General features: G+C 41.8%; 1 protein-coding gene across 2 annotated transcripts in view; it reads left to right on the top strand.

Annotated features, from left to right (window-relative positions):
- ADAMTS9 (ADAM metallopeptidase with thrombospondin type 1 motif 9) overlaps nt 1–18,555 on the top strand; it is a 169,754-nt gene that overhangs the window by 102,163 nt on the left and 49,036 nt on the right. For both annotated transcript variants that reach the window (XM_065886320.1, XM_065886321.1), the window contains one exon: nt 13,418–13,585. In XM_065886320.1, the coding sequence (XP_065742392.1) occupies nt 13,418–13,585 (168 nt within the window). The remainder of the gene's footprint in view (nt 1–13,417; nt 13,586–18,555) is intronic.

Below are 18,555 nucleotides of genomic sequence, written 5' to 3' on the forward strand. Positions count from 1 at the left end.
TTGTTGTGGGGTGTTGTTCTGGGCATCCTCGGATGTTTGGCAGCATCCTTAGCTTCTACCCGCTAGAATGCCAGTAGCATATCCTCTTGGTTGTGATAACCAAAAATGTCTTCCGACATTGGCAAATGTCCTCTGGGGGCAATATCATCTCTCCCTCGTGGTTCAATGAGTGTCTTACAGCAGAACTTTCCTTTCCATATTCTCATAGGCATTAAGTAGGTATAGTCTACAGCATTTCCCAAATTTGTTTGATTCCAAATTCCTTTTTTTTTTTTTTTAAGTCAGAGAAGTCTTAGAGGTTTTAAAATTGTTCTCTTCCTCCTCTCAGGGAAGATAAATCATTGTTGTAGAGACCACCAGGTTTTCACAGTTATTTTCTCACCAGTTGTTTTTTTTTAATCTAGCAGAGGAAGCCCTGATCACCTTTTTCAGATATGTGGCTGGCTGGCCAGATACCTGGCTTTTCAATACATGAACTTCCCAGGGAAGAAAGTTTCTGAAATTCTACCCCTTCATACCTCTCCTTTCCCACTTTTCAAATCTTTTCTGCTTTAGCAGATGGCAATTGCTATATATTTGCCAACCTCAGACCCCCCCTGCCACACAGACACACGTATTTATGATCAGAATGGCAGGTGCAACTCCGAGATCCGTGGCACAGAGAACATTTTAGATGATCCATCTCCTGGCCCTAGAAGGAAAATCAATCTCAATTCTTCTTCTTCAAAAAGGTCACCAATGATGACCATAAACTCTAATAGTGACTCCAAATCTTTGAGACTGGAGAAGAAATCTATTGGTAGAGGAAAGGCAAGCAAAATGAACCCAGACACTGTCATCAACCTCAGAAGTTTTATGGTAGGACCTAAACTCCAATGAAATATTGGATTCTTCCCACAATGTTTAAACTTTATTGGATAAAAGACCGGAAATTCTTATAAAAAGAAAGACAGGGCTTCCCTGGTGGCGCAATGGTTGAGAGTCCGCCTGCCGATGCAGGGGACACGGGTTCGTGCCCCGGTCTGGGAAGATCCCACATGCCGCGGAGCGGCTGGGCCCGTGAGCCATGGCCGCTGAGCCCGTGCGTCCGGAGCCTGTGCTCCACAACGGGAGAGGCCACAACAGTGAGAGGCCCGCGTACTGCAAAAGAAAAAAAAAAAAAAGTGCCTGTCTGCAGTAGGCCAGATGGATTTGACCAGAATTGGAGAAAGAATAACAAAAGGCCCACATTTACGGATCATCTTCTGTGAGCCAAGCTTTGGGCCTAGTGCCTTGTAAGCATTATTGCAAATCCTCATATAATCCTTACAAAATGGTCCCTATTGTGTCCATTATGCAGGTAGGAAAAGTGAGCTCCACGCAGGCTAAGCAAGTGTCCCAGCATCCTACAATCGGTAATTTTTGGATCCAGACCCGACTGACTCTCCAGCTTCATGCTTTCCCACTCCCTCTCTGGAAGGGCTTTCAGAACTTCTAGAAATACTGATTTTGATTTGTGACACATCCAAAAATAGGCTCTTGCCCTGGTGGAAACCAGTTTAGCTCTCCTCTGCTTTTTAAAAGCCATTGAAACTGAGTCTTTGGGGTCTGAATTTTTGAATAGGCCCTTTTAACACTTCACTGGATTTTGAAGGGTTTTCAAAGGAACTCAGATATTGGGCTTGGTCACCCAACACTCTCAGACCAGAGCTCTGAAAAGGGTTGGTTTTCCCCTGCACATTTATAGCATGCTAGAACAATGTGAATTAGCACATCTGTAAGGAAAGATCTGCTGAACTAAGAAAACTAGATATATCTGAATATGGCCTAATCCTATTATTTGGGTAATAACCACCTCACTTAGTAGGGAGGCTTGTGGTGGCCAGCTTGTAGAGAGTGTACAGGAGATCAAATTCAATCTACAGTTACAAAGTCCCAGCCTTGATGTTGGTTTTGTAATCCTGAATACCCTATACTCTGAGAGCATTTTTCTAAATGAAAGGGAACTTAAAAAAAATCAGGCTCAAACTTAGACACATTATTTTGGAACAGATGGTATAAGTCTTTAGTTTGTTTTGTTTTGCTTTGCTTTGCTTTGCTTTTAGATGTTTCCAGCCAGAATGGAGATAGACAGTATCTGGCCTAGAGAGGACCCATTCTGGTCTGTTACATTTCTTTGTAGTCTATTTTCAGTCTGTATATCTACATTTTTTCCATCTGGCAAAAGTGTCGATCTAAGGTGACATCTTTGGGAAGGAGAAACAACATTTTGTGACCCTAAGAGTATATGGTGGTCTCAGTGGCTGTTAGCCAAGCTTTCAGTGTTAGCCTTGCCTGTGCAGGACAGTGTGGTCTTCTGAGTTCTCAGCTTCCAACCCTTGCTGTCCATTATCTTACATCATATTCTCAGATAACCTTCCTCTTAGATGTCTCCTGTGCAGTATTCAGTTCTGTAACTATAAATTAAATATTAAACCACAAGAGTACTTAGCCAGTTTTAGATTGAATAGACACAGGCGATAGGAGAGAGCACGAGTTATTTATTTGGACCCTACCAATGAACTGAGCATTGTGTAGAATGTTTGCTTCATCCTTAAAAATTCTTGTGAGATAAGTGGCTCTAGGCTCTATTAGATACTATTCATTCACGCATGCGTTTGTGTGATCCCTAAGTATTCAAGTGTTTGCTATAAACTAGGCACTGCTCTGAGCACTGGGGAGATAGCAGTGAACAAAAGAGACAAAAATCCTTGAACTCATCAAGCTTACATTCTAGTGGGGAGGGGGAGATAACCTATAAATCACAAATAAAACAAAAGTTGAAATATGTATTGTGAAAGAAAGTGAGTGGTGCCATGGATAAAAATAAATTAAAGAAGAGAGAAAATAGCATGGAAGAGAAGGTGGAAACTGTAACTTTAAGGTCAGGCAAGTCTCCAGTAAAAGGTGACATTTGAGCAGAGATCCGGGAAAATACAAAAGTAAGCTACGTGGATACCCAGGAGAAGAGTGTTTCAGGTGAAGACCTGGACCTGGAGACGGGAGTATGCCAGGCATATCTTGGCAGTCGCGAGGCCAAGGTGGCTGGAATAGAGGGAGTGTGGATGGTAGGGTATGAAATTAGAGATGAAATTGATGGAAGGGAACATGGAAGTTGATCGTGGGAGAGGGAGAGAAAAGGACCATTGGGGGGATTTTTGCTTACACTTAGTGAGGTAGGAAGCCATTGGGGGGGAGGGAGAGTTGAGTAGAAACGTGGATTTGTTTTAAAAGAATGAGTCTGGCTTCTGAATTTAGGGGACGCTATAGGAGGAACCAAGATAGAAACAGGGAGAACATTAGAAGCCGCTGGAGTAACTCACATGAGAGTGCTCAGTGGAAGTGGTGAGAAGTGGTAGGATTCTTTTTTTGGATTCTTTTGGTTTTTAAAAATATTTATTTAGGCTGTGCCAAGTATTAGTGGCGGCTTCGTCACAGCACGTGAGCTCCTTAGTTGCGGCATGTGAACTCTTAGTTGCGGCATGCATGTGAGATCTAGTTCCCTGACCAGGGATCGAACCCAGGCCCCCTGCATTGGGAGTGCGGAGTCCAACCACTGGATCACCAGGGAAGTCCTAAGAAGTGGTAGGATTCTGACATATTTTTAAGATAATGCCAAAGGATTCGCTCCAAGTTTAGATATGGGATACAAGAGAAAGGAGTTGGAATGACTCCAAATTTTGTGCAGTGGACAAGTGGATGGATAGTTTCCACTGATTGAAATGAAGATAATAGGAAGATCAGGACGTCCGTTTTAGACATGTTAGGTTTAAGATGCTTACTCACCATCATCCCATACCCGGTGAAGCATCTTGCATAAGATCACAAAGGAATAGATAGCAGTGGTCACAGCAGGTCTGATTGATTCCAGAACTGAATTCATAACTACCACGTGCTTGTGCCTCAACCCTTGGATTTTCATTAGAATAAATCTCAAGAGTAGTGCAGGAATCATTTAAATTTCACAGAAAACCATCAACCATGATTTTAGCCACTTGTATGCCCAGTCTTCCATCTTGTGAGCCACTTACATTTTAGCTGGGTTTTATTTCTTCTCATCTCATCCTTTCATAGCGGTACTCTTGAGCCTTTTCTTTAGCAAAAGGTAAGCAGGAGGAGGAGACAAGGAAAGCCACAAAGGACTTGACTAGCGCACATTGATAGTAACTTGGTCTTATCTGAAGTACCAGTAGAGCATTGCAAAGTTGGAGGAGGAACATCTCATTCAATAACGGTTAAGATGACCTTTTTCCCTCTCACCGAGGTATATTTCTCTGATTACAGACTCAGATAGGTATGCATATTTCCATTCTGGGGTGGCATTAGTATCCACCCAAAAGCAAATTCACTGCATGAACTACTTTCCCCCAATAGTTGTAAATTTTTCAGTGTAAGACATTTGACATACTGGCAGATAAAGATGTTCCTTTCACACGAAACTGATGCAGGAATGGCCAGACAGGCAGAGAAAGCAAGACTGGAAGAGGCAATTAAATGAACCCTGCCCTAGTGTCTTTTAAATGACTGAAAGCTCTTTGGTAGGAGGAAGAAACTCAAGGACTGGACATTGGTTGGGTGCATGAAAGTCCAAAGACAGCCTGCCTGCATTGCTTTTTTACAGAAACGTTCCCAAAGGTGACTTTAGCTTCCCAGGTCTGTCCCTGGCTGTCTGGGACAGTAGCCCAAGTCATGAGTGGGTCTACCCAAGGGCTGTCATCTTCTAGCAGAATGACATCTCCAGGTAGCCTTGAATCCTCCAGCCTGGGCCCTTACAGTCCACCTTCAGAGCGCCAAGAAGCGTGGGGTCCCTGTTCCCACCAGCCATAACTTTTCCATCACTCACTCACTCACTCAGACTCTTCTGCACCCACCTTTGAAACAGCTGAGAATAAAGGATGCTGGAACAAAAACCTTACCCATTACCCTTCCCATCTTCCAGTCTGCCTTCAGAAATACTTCTGTGGCTAGCACAGGGTGTGGGTCCTGGTACCATCTTCACCTCTTTCCTGAAAAATGCCAATATCGTGATTTGGCTAAAGTTGGGTTACAAAGAATCATCACGTCTAACCTTGAAAGGGAAAAGAAGCCTTACAAAACAGGCACTGTGCTTGGGAATGGGGAATCAGAGGGCATGTTAGTGGTAACAGAGCCTGATGACATAATATACCTCAAATCCCTGAGGGCACCATTGGATGTGTCCGCTGTAGAAATCACCACGTGTGGCTTCTGTGAATTTTCTTGGTTTTTGTTTCTATCTTGATGGGGAGAAAAACTAACATTTACACTCCTGCAGAATAAGAAGAACCCCAATTTGGGTTTCGCAAGTTCCATAGCTAATTTCATAGGCTACTGTATTTCATGTTAAAATGTATTTCCCACCTCTAATAAGAAGTTGTTATGTTATGAGGCTGCAGGCTGTATGGCTGGAGAGCCCAGTACCTCATAATTCTTGCGGGGTGATGGGAGGTGGCGGTCATGAGCATCTCTCACTGCCTCCCCTTCTGTTCCTGGCCCTGCCATCTCCCTTGCGAGGCATATGCAAGGCCGCCTACTTGGATATAGTATTGACAGGGGCCTTCAAGCGTGCTCCAAGAGTTGATGTGTGAACCTTAGTTCCCTTTCTCCCACAGTCTTAGACCTTTGTAGCACTGCAAAGGCTGGGCGTACTGGGGGGTAATGGGGCTGGAAGGATGGCCCGATGCCCCATCCAGCTGCGATGACTGTGATTCCTACATCCGCTTTCTTCCTTGGTGTTCCCTGCCAATCTCATGCTTTCTCAGCTTCTTTTCATGGTAATAAGTGCCATGGTGGTCCTGGACACGAACGGCCATCAGGCAGGCCTGTCAACACTGGCTTAACGCCCTCAAGTCACAGCCCTTGTTTCCTGGCCAAGCTTTCTCTCTTTCCTTCTCGGTCCTTTTGGATCCCTGATGCCCCTGTTCAGAGCCATTCTTGTATTGTGAGAAGCCCTATAAAAATTTCCCTAAATGTGTTCACATCTCCAATGAGCAGATACGCTTTCCGACAAAGGACTCTTAGCACTGCCACAGCTGAGCTGAACCGAGCAGGGAAGTGAGTGAATGTGTGTTTGGTAATGGTTATCACTGATGTGGATTGTGTGCTTCAGGACATTGAAAGAAACAACATAACAAAAAAACAAACGGGAAACACAAGGAGTTTTTGAGATAATAAGCGTGAGCAGGAAGTGACGGGAGTGAAAAAGAGATGTGGCTTTCAGATATGGTGCCTTTCTTTTTCTTGTCTGTCTGTCTTCTCTGGTTAGAAGAGACCATATTAATAAGTAATAGTCTATGAGAGTGAAAAGGGCGCTGCAGAAGAAGAGGACTGATCAACATTTACGTCTGCTCTGGGGATTTCTCTGTGACCTTTAGAAAGAAGAGCTCTTCACCCATTCACAAGAGGGAGATTTTGCCAGACTGAGCTCCTCGTTCACCCAGCAGTGCCTGTATTAGAATGTTAATTTTAGACTCCATGAGTAAACGTATATTTTTTAAAATACTCACCTTTTAAACTGCATGTTAGGAGATATTTTTAAAGAGTCCACTGAGTAGGAGTGGTAGTAGCAGGAACAGTGAGCATGTATTGATTTTTACACTGTCGGGCCAAAGCACCAAGAGCTCTGTATGCATTATCTCATCTAATTGTAAGGCAGCCCTGTTGCGTATACATAGTGCTGTTATCCCCATTTTACAGAGAACAGATCTGAGCTGAGAGTAACTTGCTCCAAATGGCACTGTGGTAAAATGGCCCATAGCACTCCAACGTAGGTCTGTCTGACTCCAAAACCTGTGCCTCGAAGGGCTACATTTTAGAGCAAGGTGAAGACACGCACGCATGTGGTGAGCTGTGGAATCCCATGCACAGCCACCCCATGGAATTTGTTTTTAACTGGTACCTTAGAAGAAGAGGTGGTGAAACCCATGCTTGTTCATATTGGTGTTGGTAATTCCTCAAAGCCAGAGGCGCAGAATCTACACCTGCCGTGGCTGGCCCCAGCCCATCCTGCTAGCTCTATGTGATCATGACTGAGTTGGAGTGGAAGGAATCAGGATGCCTGGTTAGCTGTGGTTCCCAAGCAACACACAGAGCGCCAGAATCTGGTCACAAATCCCCGGTGCAAAGGGCACCAAATAGCGTTCCTTGCTAGGTACAGGAGCTCCTAGTCATAAGCCTACGTCTATTCCTTCTTTACTGTGTGACAGTGAGCATGACGTGTCTCCTTTTCCGCAGCACTGAATTTGTAAAATAAATACATGGACTGAATAAAAATATATATAAAATATGCTGAGATGACCTATAGCTCAGAGATCTGAGAGCTTAATCCCTGGTGGATCGGCAGGCCAAAATTTACAACCTGTAACCTTCCATTCGTGACCATGCAAAGGGCCGTTCACCAGTGAATAGAGATGGTCGTTCACCATGTGGCATCAGGCTGAATGCCAAAGGTGAATCGACCTTGACAAATGGCCAAGAGAAAACCAGAGTGTGGCTTTGGGCAAAGAGAAATGTGGCTCTTTATTTATATTTATATTACTGTACATGATGGTGTGTTTACTTTTCACAGCATCTCTCTTCCCAGGGTGTTAAAGAGTTTGTGAAGAAAGTATTAAAGTCAGAAATAGGTTGCGTAACCATCCTCTTCCTGGGAGACTAAGGAGTCACAGAGGTCTCTAAAATAGTCTTAAGGGACATTTCTTTAAAGTCCTGGTTTTCTGTTATCACCATGGGTAAGCAGGGGTAAGCAGCCTGTTTTCTTAACCAAGCCCTCTCTTCAGTATAACTTAGGGAAGAAAATGGCGGTTCTGGAAAAACACATGCTATATGTGAAGGCTAACGCTGCTTGCTTCGTGGCTCTGTGACCCTGGGCAAGTGAGGTCACCTCTTTAATCCTCAGTCTCCTTATTTGTAAAGAGGAATCCTAATAGTACCTGAGCCACAAGGTTGCTGTAGGGATTAAATAGGAGAAGCCAGTAGCCTTCAGCTTATGGTCCCACTCATAGTAAGCGCTCATGGTGTGATTTCTAATAGCTCTGCTCCAACTGAAAAGAGTACCTTTGGGGTGGCCTCTTTGAATTTAAATAACTGCCAAATCAGTTCAGCATTAGCACTGGGCGTCAGATTCCAGGTGGTTCTTTCTTGAAACCTTTAGGAAAACATGACATTTGGTTTATAGTACACTTCTATGATGGCTATAGCTTTCATGTATTCATTCATTCCCATAAATATTTGCTCAGTGCCTACAGTGTGGAAAGCAGTAATCAACATATGTGGATTGCAGCTACTATCTTTTTTCTGTGTGACGAGCCCACATGGTTTTCCAGGTCTTGCGCTGAGCAGATTTGAAACTTTGATCCCTAAGTCTATCTTTGCACTCCACATTCATCCCCCCGCCCCCGGTGGAACAGTGGGTACAGGCTGGAATCCCTTTGCCTTTTCTGATTGTGTGATGTTCATGCAATACTCACTTCACTTGTCATTATAACTGGCAAAGGCAGTTCTGAACCATGGGCCTGAGCATTGCCTCCTTTTTGATATCATACTTTCCAGATGAGGTCTGCCTTTATGTTTCTTAAACAAAGTCAAAATGAGAGTAGAATCAAGAGCTTGTTGAAAAGAAAAAGAAGAGCTTGTCGTTATGAAAAGACACACTTCATTTTTTAGATGAAGTGATTTAGATGTTTTTTTCATATTTTATAGAATCACAAGGGAAAGGCCTTGAATAATAATTAGTACAGTCTCCTGTCTCACCACTGAACTCTGCCCACCAGTCTCAGAGTGATGGTTCAACCTGATTGTCAAAAATCTTTAGATTATCAGAGTCTTGGCTTAGCTTGGTAATGGATTCTAGTATATGACCTTTCTCTTGGCTTCTCAATTCTTACTTCTAACCTGCTGTCAACCAGTCCTCTGGTTGGAAATACGGACTAGTTGATCAACATCCTCCATAAGGCATTTCATATAAACAGAATCTTATGTATACAGATCACTTGGAAATAGGAATCACACAGACACACTCAACTCTGCCCACTCTGCTGGGACTGTCCTCCTAGACTATCTATTACCCCGTATGTGTAAGCACCTGCTACGACTCAGGCAGTCCTGGCCCACACCCCATCCACTCCGGTGCTTCCTCTGAGCCCCAGCATCCTCTAGCCCCATCGAGAAGCTTCCTTCTAGCCAGATTCTTTGTGCATCCCTGACCTAAGCCCTCCCCTTCCTATTCCTTCTTGGTTCCTCATGGCGTCCTTACCAATTCCGTGTGCTCCTCCCATCTCTATTTGGTTGTCCAGGTTCTCAGCAGCCTTGGCAATGCTGGAGATCTCATTCTTTCTAGGTCTTCACCCCTTCTCATCCAAGCAGACACACTGGGGTTGTTTGCTGGCTTCTTGGCGACAGAGACCCAGCCCCTCAGTATAAGTGAAAGAACCGATGCAGGACGACCCTAATGCCAGGGACAGCACACCAGGAACAGTGAGACAGAAATCCACACCACATCCAGAGCTACCTCTAGAGAGGGAGCCAGTTCTGTTTCCACCAGATGTGTTGAAATGCAAGGATTTTAAACTCTTAGACCTTCGTCTAAAAAGTAAAGACAACATCTGAACAAAGCTCCACATTAAACATTCCCTTTGAATGACCTCACAGAAACAAAAGCCCAGGCATTTGAGATACTGACCTTGGTGTTTCTATGTAACAAGCAGAGATTACTTTGTTTGAGAGTGTTGCCCAAAGTTGGGGGGAAATCATTCTCTTAAACAAGTTGGATTGTTTCCCCAGAGGAAAAAGTCAAGAGTCCTGCTGGCAAACTAGGAGATTATTTTGGCTGTAAATATGAGGAATTAAATATTCCCCAGAGCAAGAACCCTCAGATACGTAGCCAATAAATAATATGTACTAGGTGACACTCCAAATTTAACTGTTATAATCTGTGATGCACATTGATGCAAAAATCACTGCCTGGGAAAGGACTGGAAAAAATCAGATGGAAATTTCCCTCAGAATAGAAGAGCTGAAACCTGTGTTTGATTATCAAGATGATAACTTCTTTATGAGATCATAATAGACCCACTAATAAACCTGTTAGATAGGAAAATTTCCACAAGCAGCTGCTTTTCTTCATTGGTAAGTTAGAAAGCATGAAATGAAAAGTGTTTGCTGTCAGATTAGATACCTTGTGAATTTCCTTATCTCTTTTAGATCTTAATTTGAGGCAAATAATATGTGTAGTATTGCATGGTGTTTTCCAAGTCAGTTCCATTGAGGTTCCCAAATAAGAAAACCACACATAGGAATGGGTGGGATGCAACTAATCCAGATATTTAAAAGATTTTTAAGGCTTCATATTTCGTATCAACTTCATCTATCTTCATTTCATGGGCAATAGATGTTGGTTACACCAGTGGTGCCCCTCAGATGAATTATTATCAGTGATGTTGCTGATAACTTAATTATTTTCATTGTGCTGTTATGTTCCCAACAGTCATCTAGCCACTTGGATTGGAGTCATGTGGGAAGAGATACATACATATAAAGCATTTTGGTTATGCCATTTTGAAAACACCATTTGTCTCCAGTAATAGTACCTATCTCTATGGTTTTTGGAATGATTAAATGAGATAATTGTATATAAAGTCTTAGAGCAGTGACTGGCACCCAATAAATGGGAGAAAGCTGTGCCTTTTCTAATTCTGCCTCTGTAGATTGCTTCCTACTTTTCGGTTATCTCTTCCAGTGACCACTAAATGGGATTTGTTTCATTTGTGTATTCAACATTTACTGAGCACCTACTAAGTTCCAAGAATTGTGCAAAGTGCTGGAGTATAGTGATGAACAAAACTTCCATAATCCCTGCCCTCATGGAACTGACAGATCAATGGGGTAGATTACTAAATCAGCATTTCCACCAATTCTCTTTCTCTCCTCCATACGAAGGGACAGCTTGTCTGGACCGTTTGTATATTGAAATGATGATCCTTCAAGGTAGACTTGCTTTAAGTTGACCCATGTTCATCTGATTAATAAGACAACTATGTCTATTTCTTCACCATAATCAAGCACATTACCACCCATGAATCCATATCCTTTAAGTTCAGCTCATTTCCTACAAAGTAATATATTCTTGACTCCCAATGCACTTTTTCCCATCTCTATTCATGTCATCACTGTCCATCCAGTTGCCCATACCAGAAACCCAGGAGACCTTCCTACTTCAAAAAATGCGTCTTCAATTCACCAACTTCCTTCACCCCTCCACTCTGCACCCTAATCTATGCCACCATCACCTCTTGCTTGAACAAATGCATTAGCTTCCTGAGCAGTTTTCTTGTTTCCACTTATGCTGTATTTCCACTCATTGCCTAGCTGGTAGTCAAAGTAGAATTTTTGAAAGAAAAATCAGACTGTGTCTTACCCCAACTTAAAACTCCTCAGTGATTTTCCCTCTCATGGAGAATGAACTATATTATTATGACCTATGAGCTCTGCATGGTCTGGCCCCAGGGAATGCCTCAGAGAGCCCTCTTGCAACCACTCCAGCTTGTTTTCTTCAGAGTACTCATCTCAGTTAGCATGTATATATTTATTTTTGTCATCACTTGATCAGTGCTGGCCTCCCTCACTGGTCTGTAAACTCCATGAGGGCTGGAATTATATCAGTTTTACTTATCACTGTATTCCCAGCACTTTGCATAACGTATGAAACTTAGAGGTGCTCAATAAATGTTTGCTGAATAAACAAATGATCTCACCTCAGATTCTAACTGTGCCTGTATTTTTTGGTGGAAGTAACATTTTTAAATATTAAAATAGTCACTGATAACAGGGATTATCTGTGTGTAAGTCATTAGACAATTGGTTTATAGGTATACTTCTTGGAGGTTCATTCTAAAAGCCTTCTCGAATTATAGCCCAAAGCCTTTATATACATCAAAACACTGTACGTTGAAGGATGGATATTTTTGTTTTGGTGTAGATATCTAAATTCAGTTCTTTCCTTCCACACTGTACACTCTATTAGTGCCAGAATGACTACTCCAAATCATAATACTCACAAGATGAGAGCTCAAAACAACATTTCCATCTCCTAAAGTAAAAAGTTATAGCCAAACATATTAATATACATATTTTAAATTTCTCTAGCAGCTGCTATTGGAATTTTTTTTTATTGGAATTTTTATAATGGTTTATGTTTACTAGAAAAACGTGTCTGACACATTTATGAATGGGATCACTTTGAGCTTGCTTGGTAATAGTGTTTGGATTTATGTTAGGCTACATGTTTTACATGGTGCTATTTACCTATTAGGCATAAAAGGGTACTTTGGCCATTTAAGTTAACAAAATCACAGAGTTAGCAGGGGTAATTAGAAACATTGAGTAGAAGGAAATGGCACTTGAAATCTATTTTTGTTGTGTTTTCACATTTTGCTCTTCATTGTTAAGCTCATTTCCCTCTGACATGTAAGGACATTATATTGGGAAATAATGTGTCTTGAAAACGGGAGCCAGTAAGCTTATGCTCCAAGTGGTAATGACTTCTGTAATCGCTAATGAGGCAATGGACGTTGAATATCTCAGCATACTCATGGGGGCCAGCCTCTTGCCTATTCCACAAGAAGCTGTCATATCAAATTTTTGTCCTGATGCCATGAGCCCTTTGATTCCTAAACCTTTCTGAGAAACCTACTCTGAAATCAAAGTCAAGTTTCTTAGATGTGGTCAGACAAGGTCACATTAAAACAGTTCAGTGAACCTGCAGATCAAAGTTGAAAGGTAATGCCTCCCTCCCAAACTTGGCACTGACCCACCTGCTAGCTTACCTTTCGGTTTCTAACATGCCTTTTTCACCTCCTTTCCAATGGACTGGGAAAATGAGAGCTTCTCCTCTGAAAAATGGTAGAAGAGTTTCCTTAAATCAGTTCACTAGGAAATGGGACACAGCTGAATTTGGAAACACACCTTTATCCAAAAGAGTGAATTGTGAGGTAGTTTGTTGAAGAAATGTCTTGATCAGCGATTGCATGAAGTGAGATGTCCGAAAGGAATCCTAACTAATTCATAGTAGGACTTCTGTAAATCAGAATTTCATGGTAATTTCAGGTTCGTGGGCTTCATTTTTGGCCTAAATTACCAGGATTTACCCTCGTTCTTGAGTGACCCAAGATACTAAACAGGATTCCTGCTGTCATGCTGTCCACATGGTTTTCTCCATTGCTGCCTTCCTTCCGTGTTGAGCCTTGAGGTGTTATCCAAAATGGCACTGCAAAAGGGGGGATGGTGACTCGCGTTAGGCATGATCGTAACATCTCACGACACAGGTTTTTATCAAATTCCTTGTGATTTAAAAAAAAAACAACCTTGCCGTTGCTTTATATTTCAGTGTTCTGTCTCTTGTGGTCGAGGGCATAAACAACGAAATGTTTACTGCATGGCAAAAGATGGAAGTCATTTAGAAAGTGATTACTGTAAACACCTTGCTAAGCCAAATGGGCACAGAAAGTGCCGAGGAGGAAGATGCCCCAAGTGGAAGGCTGGCGCGTGGAGTCAGGTGAGCAATGCTTCTCCTCTCGTGACTGCTTCCTTACCTTCGGCCACGTGGCTGACACCAGTGTGCTGGCTTGTTTCCCTGCGCGGTTTTGGTTTTTCAGAGGGGACTGGGGACAGGGAGGGAAACAGCTTTATGTCAGGATACTCGCTAGCTGTGGGACCTTGGGCAAGTGGCTTCAGCCCTTGGCACTTTGGATACCATCTACAATAGGACAGTTGTGAGGGTTGCGACGATTAATTCCAAGCGGTGGTAGATGTAGATGTCAGCTGTCTAGGACGGAGTAGCCCCTCAATCCTTCGCTGATGGCATTTTTATTACTATTGACCACTTAAAAAACCACTAATTCAGATTCTAGTAAGGTTGACTATGTTACCTGGCAGGAATTGAGTCTGAATTTACCTTTGAGGTTCTTAAAGAAAAGGCTGTCAATATAAAGTATTCGAGAATACTTCTCTGCCTGTTAGCTTGTATGCAAAAGAGGTGGGGGACAGATGGGGAAGTTCTCTGTCATTTCCTAGCTCTGCAACCTTGGGTGATTTGTTTGACCTTGGCGAGCTGACTTCATGAGGATTTAAAGCAGTAATGAATGCCATGTACCTAGCTCTGGGGTCTTAAATCTAATAAGATCTCAAAAGTAATATTTTTTTTACTTGGATGAGTGCGATGTGTGTATATCCAGTGGGGAAGGAGAGGAAGTACCCAAGAAACTGACTACAGTTAGACTCTACTAATTCTAAACCTTTGGTAACCTAGTCAGGAACTGGGTGGGAGAGTTTCCCTATTGAATTCAGGAGGGAACTTGAGAAGCTTCTGTTTACCTATAAACAATTGAGGGGTGAACAGAAGTCACTCATATGTGGCCCTTAAAGTAGATCTTGTCACTCCACACTTGTCCATTTCCTCAGCTTGGTTGAGGTGCTTACTTAAAAGTAATAAGGCCCGATTTCTTTTCACATATTCTGTATTCAGTGTGTTCTTTCTCTCCATTAATCTGATTCAGGAAGGTTTTACTGAATTTGTAGCTCTCCTATGCAGTGGAGATGTATGAAGGTACTCCGGAGAATCAATAGAAAACTAGGTTCAAGGTTAGCAGCCTCTAGAATTGATGCTTTCAGGGCCTGGTTCTTGATTCCTGATACCCCAAAGAAGCTTTGCACAGGTGTGTTAGCATGAGGAGGAATTGAGAATCCTGCATTTGAACATGACTAATAGAAAATTCCTCTAGAAACGTGAATTTTCCTTAAATGCCCTGAGCTGCCATCATCGTCTCCCAAACCTCACAGTCTCATTCTCTTCACAGAGAAATAAAACATGGCCTGCATCATTCCCCAGCAGGGGAGCCTCATCCCTCTCAATGCTCTTATCATGGTGATCATGTTTTGTTTTTATTTTTGTTTTAACCATCAAAGCATCTGTGCCCAGCCAGAGCTAGCTCCTCCTCTGGCTTCCTTAAGGGACCAGATTTCTAGGCAGTATTTCATACTGGTCATCCTTAATGGTTTGTCTTAAGTGACTACTGTCATCTGTAACTTCCAACCCTTTTTATTTTGGGAGCTATTCAATGCATGTAAAAGCCTACAGCTAACATTATTTAAGATACCACACTAATTAGCTTGTCCTCTTGCACACTTTCATGCTCTGTTACTTTTCTTTATGTCCCTTGGACATAACTATTTGCATCTTGTCCTGAATATTAAGTTGAGAGTATGTAAATGGTATTCATTATATAAAGGCCAATTCATTCAATAAAAGGATGATTAAAAGAATCTTTCACTCTTTATTGGTAAACACAGAGTGAGTTTTACTCTAGTATCCTGTGATCTTGATGGGAAGTCTAAAATTGTTCACAAAGCTGGGATGATTAGGTGTGAACCCTTGGGGTTTTTTCAAACATAAGGTAATAGGATTATCGGAATCCCTCCCCAGAAAAGACCCACACCTGTTCAAAAGGATTGCTTAGAAAAGTCTAGTTACCTTTGTGGAAAATGCAAGTAAACACAGTTATGTAATGATCTGTGGCCAACTTTCTAATGCTCTGATTTGATTTATAGAAATGAATTATAAAAGCAGGCAAGACAAGATGCTGCATGGGTAAAATCCAATTTGCAATTTAGAAGCATACCTGAAAATAATCAGACCCAGAGTTTGATGGAGAAAGACAGTCTGCATGATTAAAGGTTATTGGTTTACTAATGATCCCATAGTAAACAGAAATATCCCTAAGGCAGTAATATAAAGCAAGAATAACGATTATTCATTTGCAACAATGTTTAGAAAGTTTTATATCTGGTCGTTCTGTTTTCTGCTGGTAGCTATATTCTAGTCATCTCTTCTTCAAGGTAGGGAGAATAATTATTGCAATTTCTCATCATGTCAAAATGTGTGACGATAACAAGGCATATAGGATATTGGGATAGGAAACTAGTATAGCCTTGCTACTCTTCTTTGTCTCTCCCTCAGAATTGGTGTTTTGAGGTTTAAAGCGGGATGTTTCACTTTTACATCTTTTGAAAATCTGGAATGTGTCAAGGAAATTTTTCCAAAAAAAGAATAGCTTTTATTGGAAAACATCCTCAATAAAGTTTGAAAGCATTTTTTTTTTCAAAAGGTCATGTTCAGTTTGTTTACATGATTTTGATAAAGAGCTGAGGGATGAAATTTTCAGACACAATCAGCATCCATTTCTTGATTCAGCTTGATAAATGTGAAGGCTTTGTAGTCACATGATTCAAAAGCATTGGGGCTTCCGTGGTGGCGCAGTGGTTGAGAGTCCGCCTGCCGACGCAGGGGACACGGGTTCGTTCCCCGGTCTGGGAAGATTCCCACGTGCCGCGGAGCGGCTAGGCCCGTGAGCCATGGCCGCTGAGCCTGCGCGTCCGGAGCCTGTGCTCCGCAACGGGAGAGGCCGCAACAGTGAGAGGCCACAACAGTGAGAGGCCCGCGTACCACAAAAAAAAAAAAAAAAAATAGCATTCCAGAATAAAAAATTTTTAATGTGTCCTGTTCCTATAGAAAGGCTTTTCAAACAAATGAAGATTAGGACTAAACAATAAATCATCAGAGTAGAATGAAAGTAACACTTTATACTTTATCATCATTTATCAATCATGAATTCATTCAATCCTGAGATGCCTGTTTTTTTCATATTTTAACATTTCTGTGGTCAGGATGGGGCTAACAACCAATGGAAGGCCGTGATTTAATTAGTTGCTCTTGTTCTCTTTCTGAGTGATACAAAATGTAATACTGTGTCTTGGTATCAGTGGTGTCTTAAATTCAGAGAAATACCTAATTTTTAAAAGCTCTTCAGTGCTCATGCCAAAATGGTAACTGGCAGATTGCATTATGAACCTACCAGCCATTTTTGGTTGGGATTTTTCTTGTAATTACAATGAGAGCGCCTTGGTTGTGGTGTCTGATTCTGAAGTATTCTGCAAGTGTCTAATGGAGAAACCTGGCAAATGTGTAGCCTGTGTCCTTTGAGAAGTCAGGGAAGCCATATGCACATGGTCAGTGATGAGAACTAGAGTTGCCTTGGCGATTTGTGCTTTCTTGTTACTTTGTATTGGAACTGCAAGCATTGATGTTGAATTGTTTGAATACAGGCTTTTCACCCACACTCTTGCTGATGTACAAGAGCCTGCATAATATTAGCACCATATTTTAAACTGGAAGCCAAATTTTAATCCACGGTAGCTCTGGTTTATTGCCTAGGATAGAATTTACTTGGACTATTTTCTGTTTTTGTTTTTGCTTGAGTTAGGGTGATTATCTCTGTTCTTTGCTTTATTTATTTGTGGAGTATCTACTTAAAAGGTTTACTAGGAAGTATGAAAGATAGTTTATGCAAGATGCTTAGCATAGAACTAAGGTCTCAACTGGCAGTGATTCTGTATCTCTTGGGACGTCTGGCAGTGTCTAGAGACAGTTTTGGTTATCTCACTTTGGCAGAGGAGGGGAAATGCAACTGACATGTACTAGGGTAGTCTAGTCCAGGGATGCTCCTAAACTTTCTACAATGCACAGGACACCCCCAACAAAAATGAATTATTAGGTTGAGAAACCCTAGAATAGAGCCTCGGCTAGTAAATGCTTACTAAGTTTGCTATTGTCGTTACCAGTTATTATTTATTAAAGTTGGTTCATATAGTTATTTTTCAAACTAATCCCTCCTTTTAAATAATGTCACTGCCATGGTTGCAATAGTTGTACTGGAAAGAAGTATGTAAAATTCTTTCCAGGTTTTCAAGTGTATACTACAATTCCCTAAACATCAGAAGTTCCATAGAGATTCTTTTTATCTGTGGAAATAAGCATCGTTTCCCCTTTAAATCGGTGAGTTCTGCATACTAGCATTGCACAGTAGGGAGTACAGAGAGGTGAAACACAGCTCCCAGCTCAGTAGTTTGGAACTAAAAACATCTACTTTCAAACCGGCACAAATAGACTGCCATGCAGAAATGACAGATGGGACAGAGGAGGGGGACATGTTAATAGACACCGCTCAACCTCTTTATTCTGCAGAATAACTTAAAGGTGGACTAAATAAAACAAGAAGAATTAAGCACGCACACGTGCATACACCACCACCATCAGCACCTCCAGGGTCATGCAGAGGTCTTTTTGATGCTGTTTTATTCATGGGGCTTCCGCACAAATCTCTCAGAATTCACCAAGCAAGCCTGGCTGTCTCTGTATGCAAAATGTTGCCTCCCCTGAGACAGCACAGGAAGAAAAGTTAAACGCGGAGAACTAACTCTGATGCAGTATGCTTCATTTTGAACAAAGATTACCATGGATGCAGTATTCACAGAGGCAGGGCTTACACCTTACTGTGCATATAAGTCCTGTCGAAACTTTTGAATGTGTTAATTCAGGGCTAGCTTTGACACTATGAAATCGGAAGGCACAGTGACATACTGTATCACTGAGACTTCCTTTATCTTTTGAAAAAATATCGAACATTGTAG

Source organism: Phocoena phocoena, chromosome 10 (genome assembly GCF_963924675.1).
Source record: "Phocoena phocoena chromosome 10, mPhoPho1.1, whole genome shotgun sequence".
NCBI lineage: Eukaryota > Metazoa > Chordata > Mammalia > Artiodactyla > Phocoenidae > Phocoena > Phocoena phocoena.